The sequence below is a fragment of the Magnolia sinica genome, chromosome 17, assembly GCF_029962835.1.
Source record: "Magnolia sinica isolate HGM2019 chromosome 17, MsV1, whole genome shotgun sequence".
NCBI classification, from domain to species: Eukaryota; Viridiplantae; Streptophyta; class Magnoliopsida; order Magnoliales; family Magnoliaceae; genus Magnolia; species Magnolia sinica.
The window spans coordinates 117,716-137,882 of NC_080589.1; the positions used below are offsets into that span (position 1 = coordinate 117,716).

Sequence of the window (20,167 nt, forward strand, 5' to 3'; positions counted from 1 at the left end):
AATCCAACTGTTGGGCCTTCAAGTCTTGGTGCGAACCTGGTCTGCGACGGGCCAGGCCTAACTGATGGTCCGGCCCGATTTGTTGTCACAATTTTCCTTCGCATTGCCTTCTATTGATGCTGTGTTGCAGGTGGAAACATTTGGAGCAATGGCGAAAACAGAGAAGATAGGATTCATCCTTGAACAAGTATGACCATTATTTTACCATTTGTTTCTTGCTGACCACTTGTGGGCTTTATTTATAAATGGATGATGCGTATAGCAGATGGATGCTAATGCTAGTTTGTGTCCTAACTGATCTAATGAATTTTTGAACTCTACAGGTTCGTTTGTGTTTGGACCGTCAAGATTATGTGCGAGCACAGATCCTCTCAAGGAAAATTAATCCTCGAGTATTTGATGCAGATACTTCCAAAGAGAAGAAAAAGCCTAAGGAAGGTGATAATATCGTTGAAGAGGCTCCTGCAGATATACCTTCACTATTGGAGTTGAAAAGGATCTACTATGAATTAATGATCCGGTATGGTGACATTGGCTTCTTCATCTTCTTTTTTTTTTTTTTTTTTCCTTGGCTCAATTTAAACTGAAATATTGATGAAAAGAAGGAAAAAAGAAATTCTCACATCAAACCCCTGCCATGTAAGGGAAACCTTTTCCTTTTTCGTTTTTCTATTTTCTTTAAAAACTGCTTGGCTCAATTTAAACTGAAATATTGATGAAAAAATGAAAAAATAAATTCTCACATCAAACCCTTGGCCGTGTAAGGGAACCCTTTTCCTCTTTTCTTTCTGTTTTCTATTTTCTCTAAAAACTTCCATCTAGCTGATCTGATTGAAACCTTCAGTCTTTTCTTCTTGAACTTAATTTGAATGGGTATGCATATGAGTGCAGGAATCTGACACAGTGACATCGATATGTGTGTTTGGATTCTTTGGACCCGGATAAACAGGATGCATACACTTAGCTGTATATTTTAATTTTAGTCAGTTCAGAAAATAAAATACAAGGTAGGTAGTTACTGCCAAACTGCATCTTAAGACAAGAGTGCTATTATTTTTTATATCATCTCCAAGATACTGTTTATAGTTATTTATCTATGCCAGTATGATGTAGGGCGTGGCACAGATACAGTCCTAGCATGTTTGGACCAAAATATGGTGAACCGTAAATTGGCCATAACTTTTGATCCAGGTATCGTTACGGGACGCACAACCTATCAATCTTTATTGTAAGTGTAACGGGCCATCAAGGGCGAATCAACCCACAATGTGGGCCCCGTCAGTCCGTTTCACAAGAAAACACATGCTGCCGGTTCAAAAACAGGATTTTAGAAAAAATTACTAGTTTTAGTAATTCCGATTTTTGTCATGTTTCCTTATTTTTAGAGTTTTAGGATTTTTTTTTATGTATAGAAATTGCTCCTAATCATGCTAGGACTCCTTTAGTAAGGTTTATCTAGATTTTCTATTTTGGCCATTTTGGGTAAATTTTATTTTAGTTGAATTAGGACTCTTAATTAGGGTTAGTAATTTGCTATTTTTGGTAATTACGAATTAGGGTTTATTTTTCTTATTTATTAGTGATGTAATGGAGTAATCAAAGGCAATTGAACATTATTCGAATAAAAAATTATTTGAGTTTTATCATTTTTTTTCTTGTGGATTCAAGAAAATACCCTTGTGGATTCAAGGTTTTTATTACTTGAGGAAGACGGTGATCTTTCTCATTATCCCTTCACGCCCTTCCCCGTGTCACAGTAGCTAGTATTATCAGGAGTAATTACAGTATAAAATACTGATAGGTCAGCTAGAGCACTTTTACAAATGCTATTATGATGATCGAAATAGAAATAGACCTGATACAATTGGGAAAATTTTGAAGTAAGAACTAATTGGATATGAATAGCTGGTTATGAACTGGAGACTTGTGTTTTTCTTGGATTTTGTTAAATGGAGAGTTGCATTCCCCTACCATGTTTGTGACTGTGAGTCAAGGTGTTCCGTAATGGTAACGGTGGCCGTAACGGCCACCACTGTTACCTTTACGATACGGGGCATAACGGCTGTTACGGCCTCGTAACGGCCGTTACAGTCTCTTTTTTATTTTTTTATTTATTGAAAAAACCCCTAAAAAACCTGTATCTGCCCCGTAATGTTGATTAAAAAGTATGAAAAACCTGTATATATCCCGTAATATGCCATTACAGGGCTATTATGGCCTTTATAAGGGATGTAACGTGCCGTTAACGGCAATTACGGGTCATTTTTTTCCATAACGGCTGTTACGACCCCATAACGTGTAACGGTCGCCACCGTTACCTTTACGTAACGGCCTTTACGGCTCCATAACGGCCTTTACGACACACCATGCTGTGAGTATCTGCATCTTAGTACCAGATTAAAGTAGCTAGGTTATTGTGACTAATTAGTTTTATATGTGAATGAATTAATATTTCATACAATCTCTAGAAGAGTTACGTGTACCCAATTGTGTAGTATCTGCAGGTAGCACACGACATTTAAAAATAAATAAATAAATAAATAAATTTTAAAGGCCACATTATTACTTATTTAAAATCATTAGCTAGTTACAATCATATATTTGTTTTACCTCCAGGAGTACTTTGAGTAGTTTGTAAATTAGTATGGATAGACAATAATTAGCTACCAGCTTTTACTCTATGATGCACCCTGGGACATGGGCTTCCCATGCTACTCACGAATTAGTATGAAAACTTTTGGACATGTGAATTTTCTTCTGCATAGAAGAATCCGGTTATCATAGTTTTATTCTATTTTGTGACCTCATGTTGCTGATTTTGTTTGTTTGTCTTCCCAATCGTCTCCAGATTTAGACGTTCTATATGTTGCACTTTGAGAACTGATGCTAGTTATTCTATTTATTTGTTTCCTGTTGAATCGTGAGTGCATTTTGGTAACCGTGCAGGCTATATTTGTGTTCCATGAATCAATTTGGCTAAGTGTTCCATTGGTTAGTCATTAGAGTTGACTCAAGTCAATTTCAAGTGATCAAGCCAAGCTAAGGTTTTGATCTACCATGCTAGAATTTGGTAAAAAAAAGTCAGCAGATTTATAAAACAAGTAATCAAAGAGTCAACATGTTGAGAAATGAAGCATTAGTTATCAACATGGAGGAATGTGATTTGCAGGTATTGTGTTGTGTAAATTTGGTGGGTTAGCCCTAACGATTAGAATTTAGGAACCTAAAAAACCCTTTAGTATGATCTTTCAGAAAAAAAAACCTCTAGTACGTTTAAAGAAGCTCTCCAGGGGAAGTTGTTAGTTATTACCGCATGGAGGTAGGGTCACTCTTGCTAAGATATTGTGTTTGGTGGTAGAATTACCTATTTTGAGGTATTTGGGCATCATAGGAAACTAGCAGATGGTAAGCTTCACCACGTATTCCAGTTTTTACCTACATGTCATTTTTTTTTTAATTGCATTTATATGGGAATCATAGTGCATGACTGTAAGATTGTCCTCCAAATCGGGGCTCAAATCAAACAGCAAAAAATGCTGAATATGTCAAATATGAAAGGAGTTGCCACTGATTACTTTCAAGCAATGCTACTTGTGGTGAAATGGAAACCAAATTCAGAAAAAATAGTCCAAATGGTCTGAATTTTCTGGTGATTCTAGTAAGATCCATGGTTACATAGAAAGGAAGGTGTGAGGTACCTTTCTCTGCCTGCAAATGCAGTCTCTAATTTTGACCGCGTAAAACTCAATGTAGAATAAATTTCTGCATGTTGCAGAATTTTCGGAAAATCAAAACAAAAGAAATGAAGGAAGAATGTTGGATATAAGAATCTTGTTTGAACTCCAGCTTGTGATCAGTTTCAAATAGAACTGCAGGGTCTTGATCTTCCTTGTGGCTGGATTTACAAAGGAAATGAAGGGCCTGTTTGGATTTGTTGAAATATAAATTGAGGAAAAGTCATTTTCATGAAACGGCGTTTCAATTGTCTGTTTTTGTAAATTTCTTAGAAATGCCGTTTCCATTTCGTCCCATTTCCTTACAATGCCCTTTTTCGTTTCCTTGCCCAGACTTAAGAAACATCGTTTCAAAGAAATTAAGTGAAGTGAGAGAAAATAACCAATCTTTTTATAAAACGCCCCATAGGCAAGCACATGTCATTGCCCATCTTCTAATTGCTTTGTGCAACCATCCATCTTCAAGCGCCCCACGTGTGCCAGTGTGCCCTATGTGCATCATGTGCCACCATCCATCTTAAAGCACCACACGTGCTATTTTGCCACATGTGTAACTTAAGCTATCGTGCATCTTTTAGTGACTCATGTTTCAATGTGTGACACACCCCAATGTGCCACCCTCATCTTCAAAACACCCTACATGTGCCACATGCTATCGAGCCACATTCAATATGGCCACCTTCCATATTTAAGTGCTTCACGTGCGCAATGTTCCAATATGCGACATGCAACGTGTGCCACTGAACACTTTCAAGTGCCCTATAGGATACATGTTCAAATATCCTTTTATTTCCACATGTGCCAGAATCCATCTTAAAGCACGATACACGCGCCAATGTGCCATGTCCTCTTCAAGTGTGCCAATGTGCCGCACGCCCCTATGTTCCATATGTGCAACATTTGCCACCTTCATCTTCAAGCACCCCACGTGTGAATGTATTAGATGCGCTATTGTGCCTCGTGAGTCGTGCTGCCATCCGTATTTAAGCACCCAACATGCACCAGGTGTCAACATGCCACATGTGCCACCATCCATCTTCAAGCATTCCACAAGTGCCAATGTCACACATGTCATAATCTGTCTTTAGCGCACGTGTCACCTTATCTTTGAGTAAAATTTTTATGGAAAATTCCCCTTCAAATTTGCAAATGAAGAGAAATATTTCAAGAAAATCTTGTTGAAAAGCAAGGTAAATGGGCTTTCATTTTTTGTTATTTTCTAGAAATGGTGTTTACACCATCTTCATCAAAAAAAAATTTCAATGAATCCAAAATAGGCCCAAAGGAAAGGAAATTTGAGATTTCCTAGCTCATTTTGGTTATCGAAACTGTCTCTGAGCCAAGAAAGACGAGTGCAGACATCCCACTTTGTGAAGGGCCTTGATTGTCGGATTTGATCAAAATGGAGGGTTCTGATCAAATGTTGACTGAGATTTGGTGAAAATGTCCTTTAGTCCAGATTTGACCGAAATTGTACCCTAGACATTGTAAAGTTTTTGTTCAAAGGTGATTTTTGTGGGATGGTTGTATTGGGCCCCACATTGTTTTTGGGGCACTTCTCTTTTTGGTTGAGGAATTTCTTCCACCAGATTACAAGATTTGTCTCAATTGGTGGGTATGGGTAGTTGGCAGAGAAATTCCTCCACTAGCATGTTTGCAAACTCCCTTTCTTGAGCCCCAATTTCTAAGCAAGGTATTCCGTATCGATAACGGTGGCCGTAATGGTCACTGTCATTACTGATACGGGTATCGGCCATAACGGGCAATGTGGGAGCGTAAAGACCTTTACGGCCATTGTTACGGTTATTATCTCTCCTGAAAAATTTTGAAAAAATATGTAGAAAATTCAAAATAATGTAAATATTCCAATTATGTATTCAGTTTTTATTTTGAACACATTTATGGTAGTGTAATGGTCCATTCTTTGATGAGAGTGTTGTATGGGTTGTCTGGTAAATTTATGAATATGGTTATATGTCTCTAATGTTTACAATTTACAATTAAGCGTTAGAACTAGAAATTGGAAAAAAGAGCATAAATACCACTTTTTCAATTATCTATTTGCTCAAATCGCTTCAATATATGGTGTTAATCCTAAAAAGTATAGTAAGAGTGGTCAATATTTGTTGTAAAATGATATAAGAGAGTTTTTGAAATGAGGATAGTAGAAAAATGAGAAGAAAAATGGATTTAAATAAAAAAGAAGTGGTTGTTTTTCGACTGTTACGGGGGTAATGGTCGTTATGCCCCGTAACGGCCGATACAGCCTTCGTAATGGTAGATAGTCCCAAAAAACCAACTACCCATTTTACCCCGTATCGCGTTATAGTCACAACCATTTCCTATATGCATTGGCCTTTACGGGCATATCATAATGGATATGGAGCACCTTGTTTCTGAGGTTCATTTTACATCATTTGGGTCCATTTTATAGTGTACACCAAGATCACCTTGATATGATGATGGGGACATCACGCGCACTCACGCTGCCCCCCTACGCACGTACGTACGTAGCAGGACCCCACCATCGATCTGGCTCGATGACGACGTCCAGGGAGGGCCTCCTAGCTAGAAGTCAAGTTTTGGTTCAGAAAAGTGGCCTGATAGTTAAGGAAAGCCCACCATGGGATCTCATGATCATGGCCCACTCGTCGGATTGGTTTTATATTTTAGGTTTTGCTTATTGTTATTATTTAGAACATCGTGAACGCTTTAGATTTCCTTGTTTGGTTTTTATTTTAGTTTACTTCATCGCCAAGTAATAGGTGTCGCACATAGTGCGAGTTTTTGGGTATAGGGTTCTCCCTATAAATAGGCACCCCTGGTAGTTCTTTTTATTCATTGAAGTTAATAAAAAATTCCTATTTTATTTTTCTGCTCTCTTCGTGAGTTGTGGAAGAATTCAAAAGTGGGTGCGAAGCCCTCCCTTTTCAAAGGGCTAACTACCGTGGTGCGAAGCCACATCAATCCCAATTCATCCCCATCTTCCATCATCTTTTTTTTTCCATCTTCCTCCACCATCCGTACTTCGAATTTGTCCTTTTGTTGCATCAAATTTCTTCATTACAGCAGGTTTCCAGATTTCAGCCCGCAGGTGAGCTAAAACTTCGGCGGAGCACCACGCACAAACTGTACATCGGATCGAGCTGAGATTTGAGAGTTTTGGAGTCCATCCCTGGCCGACCAGGGCCAAGGTGGCCTTTTTCTGAATAGTAGACCCCACACACGTGCGGCCGGGATCACACGCCGTTCGTCTAGGCCATTATTACTATCCACACGCGGGATCATCTTTTGGCTCAGGTTTTTATCCTCTTTTATCCTCTCATAGCCATTTTTCATGAATCCTAACCCTGGATTACATGATCCCTAATTGATTTGCCTCTTTTTATCACTTTACGGTTCCTTGAATTGAAATTAGGGAATCCTTTGGATTAGGGACTGATTTTTATGCAAGAGTAGTTGATTTTATTTCCCTTTGACATCATTTGGTATATAATTTTTATTGGTCTAGTCCTAGCCTGTGTCAGCTTAGACCCGCATAGATTCCGCTTTTTAATTGTATGTTTGGATTTTCATGTGGGACGTGGAATTTGTGTGATTGTTTCTGAATTGGTAGGATCTAAGCCTGAAATCTTGCATATTATATTTAATTTTTCATGTGCTGCATCATATGATTTGTGCACGTCCGATGGTGGCCCCATAATTGGAGTGTTGCAAAATGTTGTTAGTCAACTGGTCTACATTTCCTGCAAAGTCTAATTTTTGGTCACTAATTTCTCATGTTTTTGAGTCGTGTTTTGTGCAATCTTTGGGTGCTTTGAAGTACTTCAAACCAACTTCCTAATGCTACCAAAATCAGCCAATCCGATTTGTGTATATTTAGTGGTGAGCCCCACAATCAAATGGTTCGTAATGTTTCTAATGCTACCAAAATCAGCCAATCCGATTTGGGTAACTGTTTTTCCCTCCAATTTTTGCTACTACTCTCAAATTAGCTTCCATACCATTTTTTAAATAAAAAAAATTATAAAGGCAACGGGATAATGCTTCCATACCAATTTAACTAACCACATCGGTGAAATTTCAATTTTTTCCTTTTTGGGATACAAAATTCAATTTATTTGTTTGCCCTTTAATCGATTGATTTGATTCCCTCTAGTCACATAGTCGCCACTTCAATTGTCTATAAATTGACCCTTTCTCTTAAAAAGAAGGGTCTTGCTTTCCAGATTTTTCTGAGTCCCCGTTCTAAAAATTCAAAATTTCCAAGTTCCCGTTCTCAAAACTCTTTCCAATTAAAACATAGAAATTGTCTACAATGCTAGCCAAATTGTACAACATTTTTACAGAAGTTCAAGAAGAAATGTCAAAGCTCAGAGGTTTTGAATGATTCCAACATGGAAATTCTGAGGATTTCGTCAACTATGGAGAGAGTTGAGAGGCTAAGTAGTATGCCTCGATGTAAGATTGTCCTCCAAATGGGACTTGAATCAAACAACAAAATTGTTAGGGAAGTCAAATTTGAAAGGAGTCACCAACGATTCTTTTAAATAGAAAATTGTTTGAGTTGAAATGGAACCAAAGTTTAGAGAAACATATCCTAATGATTGGAATTTTTTAGAGATTGCAAGCAAGAGCCTTGATTACGGAGAAAGGAAGGTGCTTGAAGGACTTCATGCCCATCAATCTCATTTGGGGGCCATATAAAATTCTAGCTAAAATATTGGCATGGTTTTATTTAAGGTATCTTCATCGCCTAAAGCGCGTTTATTGCTGGGGGCAAATCTTGGACAACGCGCCAATAGCCCATAAATGTATTGACTCGAGGCATAGGGAAGGTAAAATAGGACTTGTTTGCAAGCTCGATATTAAGAAGGCTTACGATCGCATTGATTGGGATTTCCTCGACTACATGTTGGGTAGCTGGGGTGCGGGCAAAAGTGGATGTTAGGTTGCATTTGATCGGCTGGGTTTTTTGTGTTGGTTAATAGCGGTTTGGAAGGTTTCTTTAAAGCCTCAAGAGGCCTTCATTAGGGCGACCCGCGTGCTACTTGTTCATGGTGGTGGTAGAGGCTTTTAGCAAGATGTTGGACGAAGGGAGATTCGTGGGTGTTATCAGTGGCCTTACATTGGTGAATGCCGAGCTTGAGATCTCTCACCTCTAGTTCGCTGATGATACTATTCTCTTTTTCGATGTCGATGAGATGATGATGGACAATTTGATGTAGTTTATGACATGTTTTGAGGTCATTTCGTGATTGAGATTCAACATCCTTGAGAATGAGTTATTGGGGGGTCCATATGCCCAAGGAGGCGGTGGCTATATACATTGAGGTGTTTAGATGCCACACAGGCTCGTTTCCTTCTACATATCTTGGTCTTCCTCTCTGTGTTGGCAAGTGGATAAATCATTTGTGGGATAAGGTTGTTGAAAGGATGGAAAGGAAGTTCTTGAGATGGAAGAGTTGTCACTTTTCTTGGGAGGTTGGTTAACTCTCATCAAAGTTGCATCTCTTTTTAAATGTCCGAAGTCTATTTTTGGGGGAGGGAGAAATTGAGATGGGACTTTCTGTGACAAGGATCTGAGGCAAATCGTAAGTTTCATCTATGTAGTTGGGATAAGGTGTGCAAACCTTTCGAGGGAGGGGGAGCAAGAGTCAAGAAACTAGAGCATATGAATCTTGTGTTGCTTGGCAAATGGTTGTGGAAGTTTGGATCTGAAGGCGGCGGGTTATGGGGAGCAGTACTTGCTTCAAAATATGGGGTTGAGGGGAGCTAGTTGGACTAAAGAGTTTTCTCTTTATGGGCAAGGTATTTTGCAATGGTAATGGAGGCCATAATGGCCGCCATTTTTACCTTTACAATACGGGCCATAGTGGCCATTATGGCCCCCGTAATGGCAGCTACAGTTTTTTTTTTTTAATTTAATTATTATTATTATTTAAAATTATTGGAAAAAAAAATGAGAAACTTGTATTGGCCTCATGATGGACTGTTACGGGCCATTTTTTCTGTAACGGCTATTACGACCTCGTAACGTTTAACGGTTTCCAATGTTGTAAATATCAATGATATTGAATGGTTTCCAATGTTTTAAATATTGACGATATCGACCGATATATCCCATGATATATCTTGTATCCCACCTGTGCAATACAAAACACATAGGTAGTGCCGATATATGCCACATGTTTGATTCAGTGAAAAATTTCAATTTCCAATCTTTTTTTTTTTTTGAAATTATGTTAAATCAGTGTTAAATGGTTTTAAATACATTGGTTCTTCATGATTTGCAAGAAAAATCATGGAGTTGGAGCTTTGATTTTGATATCCATTGGTTCTTCACGTTCTCAATGTTTTTTTTTTTTTTTTTTCAAAATTTTCCTTCAGCTAGCTATCAATTGAGTCTAATTTCGCAGTATTTAAAGTATTTGATGAAATGATTATCACATACACTAATTTAGAAATTTGAGTGTAGGCGGTCTGATTTGGGAAATTTTCAAAATTTCCCCAATTTCTCCCAAATTGCTTGCAATGTTGCACTCCAAGCATGAAATCAAGCATGTATGAGGGATGATCTACTGATTTGTTAAGTCCTCATCAATTTTCGAAAAATAAAAATCGTTTTGATTAAAAAGTAATAAAATATTTTTTTTCAAAATTCTCCTTCAACCAGTTGTCAATTATGACAATTTCGAAGTATTTAGGAGTGTTTGATGAAATGATCATCACGTAAACTCTAAATGTTATGCATTCAATTTGAATATAGTTGCAATAGTTCAGTCAACTAACGCATAGCTTAGGACCCTATACAAAGAAAACCCATTATGTATACTTCTTTTTTAAGATGTTATAATTTAAAAGTATGTATTAAGGTCTTTTTTTAACAATCCCTGAAGTTTCATTGAAAAATTCAACCATTTCCCCAATGTTTTCCCATGTTTCCTAAAAAGTGCGATAAATTACCCGATACAAGCGATGTATCTCGTGTGATAACCGGTACGTATCCATATCCCAAGGATGCGATACATAACGCGATACTGATATTTCGAACACCGACGGTTTCTACCGTTACCTTTACGTAACAGCCTCTACTGTGTCGTAGCGGCCATCACAACATGATGTTTATAGGGCCTCTGCAGTGTGGAGAGGGATTGCTAGTTTGGCTTGCAAGTTTGAGGATGTTACGTGCCAGGTATGACTCAGTCAAATCAGTACGTTGGGTTGTTTGGGTTGTTTCAGTCAATAACCATTTGCTAGTTTTAAGGGATTTTCTTTGGGCTCGAGTCCACGTGTCCAAGGGTAGACTCCACGTATTCTAAGTGGTTGTTATTTTCTTTTGTATTTTGTTATTTTCTTCTTTATTTAAGGCTATGCCTAGATGTGAATAAGGAGAATAACTTTTCAATTAGTCTCTTCTATTCTCAAAAGATTGGAGGGTTGGTTCCCCTCGAAGTGGACCACATTTCATTCTTGTTCGCTGTTCGTTTGCAAACATAGGGCGTCTGAGGAGGCGGATTCCTATCAATTTGGTATCAGAGCCAAGTTCCATGGCTGATTCAAGAAATTCCCAGGCTGACAATGCTAACTTACAACAAACACTCTCGGAGATCATGCAACGACTATCTATTCTCGACAGCCGTTACGAAGAGATTTCCAATACTCCAAAGAAAGGGAAAGATCCGGCAACTGGCGGACCTGGTGACACCAGTGGATCCTCGCTCTCAGGACCCACAGGTTCCATTCAATCCAGAACTGTGAAGCTTAATTTTCCTACCTTCGACGGAGTTGGCCCATCCGGATGGATCTACAGAGCAGAATAGTTCTTCACCTATCACCACACACCGGCGAACGAGCGATTAACCATTGCCTCATTCCATTTGCAGGGGGATGCCTTGCAATGGTACCAATGGTATGAAAAATCGCAAGTCTACATGTCATGGCGGGAGTTCTTGTTAGCTTTAAACGAGCGTTTCGGACCAACCAGGTATGAAGATCATGCTGGAGCTCTTGCCAAGCTTCGCCAAACTTCTTCATTGCGAGAATACCAAAAAGAATTTGAAAAGTTGGCCAATCGGACCGATGGGCTGACTGAATCATTTCTCATAAGTTGTTTTGTATGCGGCCTACGAGATGACATCCGCTTGGATGTCCAAATGTTTCGAGCAGTTACCTTGACACAAGCTATAGCCTTGGCCCGACTCCAGGAAGAAAAGGTGGCTACGAGACGTCGTTTGGCCGCCCTGATTCTAGTAAGCCCTTAGTTTCCACAATTGCCAATGAAAAGGAGGCCAAGGTACCGTTGTTACCCATTAAACAGCTTACTCCTGCTGAGGCAAAAGAACGGCGAGATCGGGGGCTATGTTACAATTGCGATGAAAAATTTCACCCCGGACATCGCTGCAAAACCCAAAAACTCTTTTTGATTGATGGGTCGTGTGAGCCAACACTTGATACTGATATCAAGGCTGACGAAGAAATCGAAATCAGCCATGTTACCGGTGATCCACCTGAAATTTCTCTCCAAGCCATAGCCGGCTCTCCGACTCCTCAGACCATGCGTGTTCGTGGCTTCCTATATCAAAATCCGGTCACGGTGCTTATTGATTCTGGGAGCACCCATAATTTTGTGGACCCTGAAGCCATTAAAAAGGTCGGGGTCGCGGCCTCAGCTAAAGATTCATTTGAAGTAATGGTTGCTAATGGTGACCGATTAAAAGGCCAAAGGAAGTGCACAGGATTATCGTTGCGTTTGCAGGACTTCATCGCCTCCACTGATTTCTATATACTTCCCCTTGGAGGATGTGATGTGGTTCTAGGTGAGCACTGGCTACAAACTCTTGGCCCCGTTTTGTGGGATTTCACCCACATGTGGATGCGGTTCACCGTTCATGAGCAAGAATATAATATTAAGGGTTCGAAGCTAGCTGCACTTCAAATGGTGGATGGAATTACCTTCAGTAAAAAGGCCAAGAAGTTGGGATGGGGAATGGTATTACATCTCTGCAGCATGGAAGGGTTGTCTCACCCAACCTTTTCATCACCTGAACTAAAATCTCTACTTGACACTTATCAAGATGCCTTTACAGAACCACAGGGGCTGCCACCTCCTAGGTCCCATGACCATCAAATTTTGTTGGTTGATGGGGCTCGACCGATAAGTGTCAGACCTTACCGCTACCCACATTATCAAAAAAATGAAATTGAGCGGATGGTACGTGAAATGCTAGTAACTGGTTTAATCCGACCCAGTACAAGCACATACTCTTCGCCGGTCCTCTTGGTACGTAAGGCGGATTGTAGTTGGCGGTTATGCGTCGATTATCGTGCCCTTAATCAGGTGACCGTCAAAGACAAGTACCCCATTCCAGTTGTGGACGAGTTAATTGATGAACTTCATGAATCTTATTATTTCTCCAAGTTGGATCTGAGATCGGGGTACCATCAGATTCGTGTGGCAGAAGCTGACATTCCAAAAACGGCTTTTCGAACACATGAAGGGCATTACGAATTCAGGGTGATGCCCTTAGGTCTCACCAATGCGCCATCAACATTCCAAAATCTCATGAACGATGTTTTTAGTCCTTATCTGCGCAAATTTGTATTGGTATTCTTCGATGATATACTTGTATACAGCAAATCGTGGCAGGAACACCTAGAGCATCTGGCCACTGTATTGGACCTTCTGCGGGACCACCAACTGTATGCAAAAATGTCCAAATGTAGGTTTGGCCAGAGGGAGGTTGAATATTTGGGGCACATAATATCCGGTGCTGGAGTAGCAGTGGAACCAGAAAAGATTCAAGCTATGATGGGTTAGCCTAAGCCCAACTCACCCAAAGCCTTGCGAGGCTTCCTGGGCTTAACAGGCTACTACCGTAAGTTCATCAAAGACTATGGTAAAATCGCTAGCCCACTAACAGCCCTCCTTAAGAAGGATTCCTTTCATTGGAATGAGCAAGCTGATCAAGCTTTTATAAATCTTAAGGAAGCCATGACAAACCCGCCAGTACTCGCCTTACCTGACTTCTCAAGGCCTTTTACTATTGAATGCGATGCGTCTGGTGGTGGGATTGGCGGAGTCTTAATGCAAGACGAACGACTAATCGCTTTCACTAGTCGAGGGTTGCAGGGACGGAATCTGGCATTGTCCACGTATGAAAAAGAGATGTTAGCTTTGATCCATGCAGTTCAGAAATGGCGACCATATTTACTTGGCCATCGTTTCATTATTCGTACCGACCACAAAAGCTTAAAATATCTCTTGGAACAACGGGTCACCACTCCAGCACAACAAAAATGGCTCATCAAACTTATGGGGTATGATTATAAAATAGAATATAAAAAGGGAATTGAAAATGTGGTAGTTCATGCTTTATCTAGAAGGCATGAAGAGGGGGAGCTCCAAGCCTTGTCCACACCAGTTTCTGATTGGTGGGATGAGATCAAGAAAGATTGTCATAGTGATCCAGCTACTCACGAGCTCATTCGGCTTTGGAACCTAGGCCAGCTAGATTCCAAGAGATATGCACTGCAGGATGGACTTCTTTTTTACAAGAAACGTCTCTTTATTGGCTCGGCTCACTCTAGAACCAAGCTAATGATTGAATTACATGCTTCTCCCACTCCTGGTCATATGGGATATCACAAAACTTGGCAGCGAATCAAGCGACTGTTCTATTGGCCGGGAATGAGAAATTCAGTGAAAATTTTTATTAAGGAATGCGAAACTTGCCAATGAAACAAATATGAAAATACATCACCGGCAGGTCTCATGCAACCCTTGCCGATACCCAAGCAGATTTGGACCGACATTGCCATGGACTTTATTAAAGGCCTTCCTCTTTCACAAGGCCAATCTGTGATTCTTGTGATTGTTGATCGATTGTCCAAATATGCTCACTTTCTAGCACTTGGCCACCCCTACTCAGCTAAATCAGTCGCGCAGGCCTTTGTGAACCACATATTCAAACTTCATGGAATGCCACAGTCTATAGTCAGTGATCGTGACCCAATCTTTACTAGTTCCTTTTGGCAAGAGTTATTCCGTTTGCAAGGAAGCCGACTACGAATGAGTTCAGCGTATCACCCTCAAACTAATGGCCAATCAGAAGTGCTAAATAGATGCCTTAAAGGGTATTTGCGTTGTTTCTGCAGTCATAAGCCTAAGGAGTGGACTCATTGGCTTCCATGGGCTGAATGGTCTTATAACACATCCATCCATTCAGCCACTCGGATGATCCCATTTGAGGTCGTCTATGGAGTATCTCCTCCCACTCTCTTAAGCTACATTCCAGGGACGACCAAGGTACAAGCTGTAGAAGTTTAATTGCAACAAAGAGATGTTGTTATACAAATTCTTAAAGACAATCTCATCAGGGCACAAGATCGTATGAAGAAATATGCTGATACTCATCGAACAAATCGTGAGTTTAATGAAGGGGATTGGGTGTATCTTAAGTTAGAGCCCTACCGTCAAACTTCTGTAGCTCAACTTCGTTCTATGAAGCTGTCATCACGATATTATGGTCCTTATAAAATTCTACAGCGCATCGGTCCAGTTGCTTACAAGCTCGATTTACCTCAAGGTGCAAAGATTCATCCCATTTTCCATGTTTCTCAACTCAAGAAAAGGGTAGGGCCAGCTGTCCAGTTACAGACGACCCGCCTATTTTGTTGCTGGAGGACTCCTTCCCTAAAGTGCCAGAATGGATCCTAGATCGACGAATGGTAAAGAAAAACAACAAGGCGGTGACTGAGCTGTTGATCCAGTGGCATGACTCTCCACCTGAGGACGCCACATGGGAAAGCTTCGTGTCTATCAAAGAACGGTTTCCAAGCTTCAACCTTGAGGACAAAGTTGGTTCTTAAGGGGGGGAGGGTTGTTACGTGCCAGGTATGACTCAGTCAAATCAGTACGTTGGGTTGTTTGGGTTGTTTCAGTCAATAACCATTTGATAGTTTTAAGGGATTTTCTTTGGGCTAGAGTCCACGTGTCCAAGGGTAGACTCCACGTATTCTAAGTGGTTGTTATTTTCTTTTGTATTTTGATATTTTCTTCTTTATTTAAGGCTATGCCTAGATGTGAATAAGGAGAACAACTTTTCAATCAGTCTCTTCTATTCTCAGAAGATTGGAAGGCTGGTTCCCCTCGAAGTGGACCACATTTCATTCTTGTTCGCTGTTCGTTTGCAAACATAGGGCGTCTGAGGAGGCGGATTCCTATCAGAGGATGACATCGAATTCTATCTATCAGATGGGAGTAGGATCCAGTTTTGGGAAGATAGTTGGACCGGTGAAAGGGCGGTTTGTGCGGAGTTCCTGACGTTAGCCAGATTATGTTCAGAAAAAGATATTCTCGTTGCTCGATGTTTTGCATGATTTTGATTTAGCGCAAATGTTGTTTGGTCTCCCTCGTGTCAAAGAAACTTGTCAGATGAAGAAGCCGAGTACAGTTTGCTATTGACGCATCTTCTCCATCTCTAGGAGGTTGCGATATTTTGGTGTGTCAGCGTCGGGAAGGTTCTCAGTCCAGTTCTTCTACTGGCTTGTTATCAGATATCCCTTTGGGAATCAGGGTTCTCACGCTTCTCTCCTATGGCACTATCAGGCCCCTCCTAAGGTGGCGGCTTTCAATTGGTTGGCGGGCAGAAAGAAGGTGCTCACTATTGATAACCTTTAAAAGAGGAGAATGGTGATCCCAAACATTTGTGTTGTGCGATTTACCATTGCGATACTTTGGTGTGTCAGTGTCGGGAAGGTTCTCAGTCCGGTTCTTCTACTGGCTTATTATCAGATATCCCTTTGGGAATCAGGGTGCTCATGCTTCTCTCCTATGGCACTATTGGGCCCCTCCTAGGGTGGTGGCTTTCAATTGGTTGGTGGGCAGAAAGAAGGTGCTTACTATTGATAACCTTTAAAAGAGGAGAATGGTGATTCCAAACATTTGTGTTGTGCATGCTTGATGCGGAATTGGATTTACGATCTCTTCATCCATTGCCCGTTCACTAGAGGGTGTGGGTGTTCTTTCTCAAAGCCTTCCAAATGTCATGGGTTTTGTCAGGTTCAATTGAGTCTTCTCCTAGCGTGGGATGGGGGAGGGGTGTGTGAGGGAAAAAATGGAGGGCGTTTCGGAGGCTTGCCCTTTTGGCTGGTTTTTGGGCACTGTGGGGTAGAGGAGTAGTTGGTGTTTTCGAAATAGGAGTGGGACAGAGTTGGATGTCTTTTGTAGGGCCAAGTTTAATATTTTGGGCTGCTTATCATGTTTTGACTTTTGAGGCCCTTCTAGTGTCTCCTTTGTCCTTTCTGGCTTAGCTGTTGCAGTTGTATTCTTTTGGCTTTGAGTTTCTCTTTGGCTTCATAATAAAATTCATCATTTTTCAAAAAAGTTTGGATCAAATTTCAGCACATTGTTGCAGGATTTTGAGGGAGCGAGGATGATAATTTGCAGAAAATGGCACATAAACAGAGTGAATCAGGAAAGATATGGAAGTCTGTCCATTACAAACTGGGGACCAGTACGGCTCTGTCCCCAGTCAACTCCATGCAACATTGTAGTCAAGGGCACTGGGTTGTCACTGAGGCTACAACTGCCTGGGTACATAGAGCTTAGTCAGTTGCCCAAAGGTCCTATATAATTGTGCAGGCATTTCCTGACATCAGAAAACTGCTCATGAACCTACACCTAGCTTAACCATGTCATTGCTCGAGGTTTAATATGTGATTTTTATGCATAAACTATCAACGAGAATTGGAAAGATAAAGACTGAAAATGCTGCCTTTGCCATGTAAGTTCTACAATTGTTTATCTGTTCTTTTCTTTTCTTTTTCTGATGCAGGTATTACTCACATAGCAACGACTACCTGGAAATTTGTCGTAGCTACAAGTCAATATATGAGATCCCATCTGTGAAAGATGATCCTTCACAGTGGATTCCGGTAATTGCAGCTATCCTCTTCTTTCTTCTTCTTCTTCTTCTTTTTCTTTCTTTTTCCCCCTCCCTCTGGCTTTTGAAATTCTCATATGAGATTCTTAACTTGTAGCTCCTAAGGAAAATTTGCTGGTATTTAGTGCTGTCGCCATATGATCCGATGCAATCAAGCCTTCTAAACTCTACACTGGAAGATAAAAATCTTTCTGAAATTCCAAATTTCCGGTATGATTTTAATGGACTTATTTACTGCCTCTTCTTGAATGCATTCCTGCTTTTATGTCATGAAATTATCCAGATGTCATCCATCAAATATCTTCTGATGCATGCCTGTCCGTCCTGTTGTTGGATGGATGCACCACCTCAGCGTGCTATTAAAGAAGCTGATTACAATGGAGGTGATCCAGTGGACGGCTCTTTGGGAGACATATAAGGATGAGTTTGAGAATGAGAAGAATATGCTTGGAGGTTCTTTATGTGACAAGGCAGTGGAAGATCTTCGACAAAGAATAATTGAACATGTAAATCAGCTTATCTGACCCACACACACACTCTTTTCCTTCTTCTGGAAGCCTTTCCTCTATTCATGTCTGGTTTCTATTTTTCAGAACATCCTCGTTGTGTCAAAATATTATTCAAGGATTACATTGAAAAGGCTTGGAGCGCTGTTGTGCCTCAGCTTACAGGTCTGTTACCTTCACTTTGTTGGAAATGATCTTTTATGTGTATATTTCTTTCCATTGTGTTAATTATTCATAAATCCTCACAATGTAGCCATCCACATATGCATGTGTACGTGCACACTACTTCAGCTATGCTATGATAATCTTTGTCATAGAGAGAGAGAGAGAGAGAGAGAGAGAGAGAGAGAGAGAGAGAGAGAGAGAGAGAGAGATTTGGGTACAATTTGATGAGCGGTTATATGGTGAGAGATTCGTCATGCAGTTATTAGATGCAGATAAATGAAGCTTTTTATTTGTTTTATTGGCAAAATAAATCTGTATACAAGTATTATAGATGGCTATCCTAGAGCCTGGCATTCTACAATGTATCCGATCTCTCTCCATATATACTCCACCGATGCAGCTGTAAACTTCAAATCGGTTTTCTGTCAACCTGTGAGAGCTCCAATTTCTGTAGCTGGGAATTTGTGAGGGATATGATTGTTAGGAATATGGGAAACTGTCAGTTTTCTGGGTTTTGGAGACGTGCTGCGTGCTTAACAAAATTCAAAGTGGGTTTCCCGTAGGATTATCCATTGAATTCCATTATTTGTATGTAATAAGATCTTTCAGGAATGCAAGAAAGTGGCTTCACTTATCTCAATCGATGATAGAGTAGTTTGGCAACAGTTAAAATTTACGTATGTTTTGAGCCCATGTCTATCTGCTTTTTATCTCAGGAAGCAGAGAAACACCTCTCAGAGATGGTCGTCTCGAAGTCTCTGGTAGCGAAGATCGACAGGCTAATGGGGATAGTATGCTTTCAGGTAGCCAAGGACAGCAATGACGTCCTCAACTCTTGGGCAATGAACTTGGAGAAGCTACTGGACCTTGTTGAGAAGAGCTGCCATCAGATACACAAGGAAACCATGGTTCATAAGGCTGCCCTCAAAGTCTAATTGCCAATTTCAAAATCCCAAGGTAACTGGAAAAAAAGAGGAAGCCGCTTTCACTAGACCTTGGGATCAAGATAATGATGATTTGGTTCTTTGTTTTGCCGGTCGATTCCAGTGCGCACGTTTTTTCCTATTTGTTTTGGTTGGGATGTGTCATTTTTTATATTTTTTTTTATATTTCTTTGTTTCCTTTTCTTTTCTTAAAATTTAAATCATCGATGTCCGAGGATGCAAAAACCTTATGGATCAGCAAGAAGGGACGTTGAATCTTATATGGCTCTTCCTAGTCAGACAGATGCAGATGAACCTACCAATGTTGTATACAAACACAGAGGTTTTGCCACTGTATTGGTGAAATTGGAATTCGATGTACTTGAGATCGAGAGTCATCTTTCAGGTTTATTTAGTTGCCGTTATGATATTCTCGGCCTATTTTTTTCTCCAAAATCAAAAGAGATGTTATATCTCACGAGGTATTATACAATGATCTGGTGGGAAGTTTGTATTGTGTTATTGTATTTCAGTTTGTGTTGGGGCTATGATTCATCATTAGGGCAATTGATGACTTGATATTATTGGCCCATTTGATGGCTCACGAACCAAAGCTGCTGACTTGTGCCATCAATCAAGCAGTTTACTAAAGTGATTTCCAAAAGAGGAAAAAAGAAAGAAAGAAAGAAAAGGAGCATCAGATTTTTGGTAGCTTGGTTCGATAATTGATTGCAATTAGGGAAGAAAAAAAGTTCAATAATTGATCTAAACTGGCATCATCCAGGGCAAACCTTTGATTGTGTCTCTCAGCAATCGCTTTGGTTGGGTGATCCTGACTCTGCGATTGGGTGAGCAATTGATGGTTAAAAATAAAGGGGTGACCCTTATCAATT

General features: G+C 40.2%; 1 protein-coding gene across 1 annotated transcript; it reads left to right on the plus strand.

The window, feature by feature from the left end:
* The first annotated feature begins 49 nt into the window (after positions 1–49).
* Positions 50–19,750, plus strand: LOC131230701 (26S proteasome non-ATPase regulatory subunit 12 homolog A-like). The gene is made up of 7 exons (XM_058226629.1): positions 50–187; positions 324–520; positions 17,573–17,672; positions 17,778–17,890; positions 18,033–18,186; positions 18,274–18,351; positions 19,068–19,750. Exons 1-7 carry the CDS (start codon positions 65–67, stop codon positions 19,284–19,286), a joined length of 984 nt encoding a protein of 327 aa, XP_058082612.1. The 5' UTR covers positions 50–64; the 3' UTR covers positions 19,287–19,750.
* Positions 19,751–20,167: the final 417 nt, after the last annotated feature.

Excerpts from the sequence above, each read along its gene's own strand:
- LOC131230701 (XM_058226629.1), top strand. The coding sequence starts at position 65 with ATGGTCCGGCCCGATTTGTTGTCACAATTTTCCTTCGCATTGCCTTCT. Across the intron at positions 17,891-18,032 it reads TCTGAAATTCCAAATTTCCG|CGTGCTATTAAAGAAGCTGA; the intron begins GTATGATTTTAA and ends GCACCACCTCAG. Across the intron at positions 18,352-19,067 it reads TGTTGTGCCTCAGCTTACAG|GAAGCAGAGAAACACCTCTC; the intron begins GTCTGTTACCTT and ends TTTTTATCTCAG.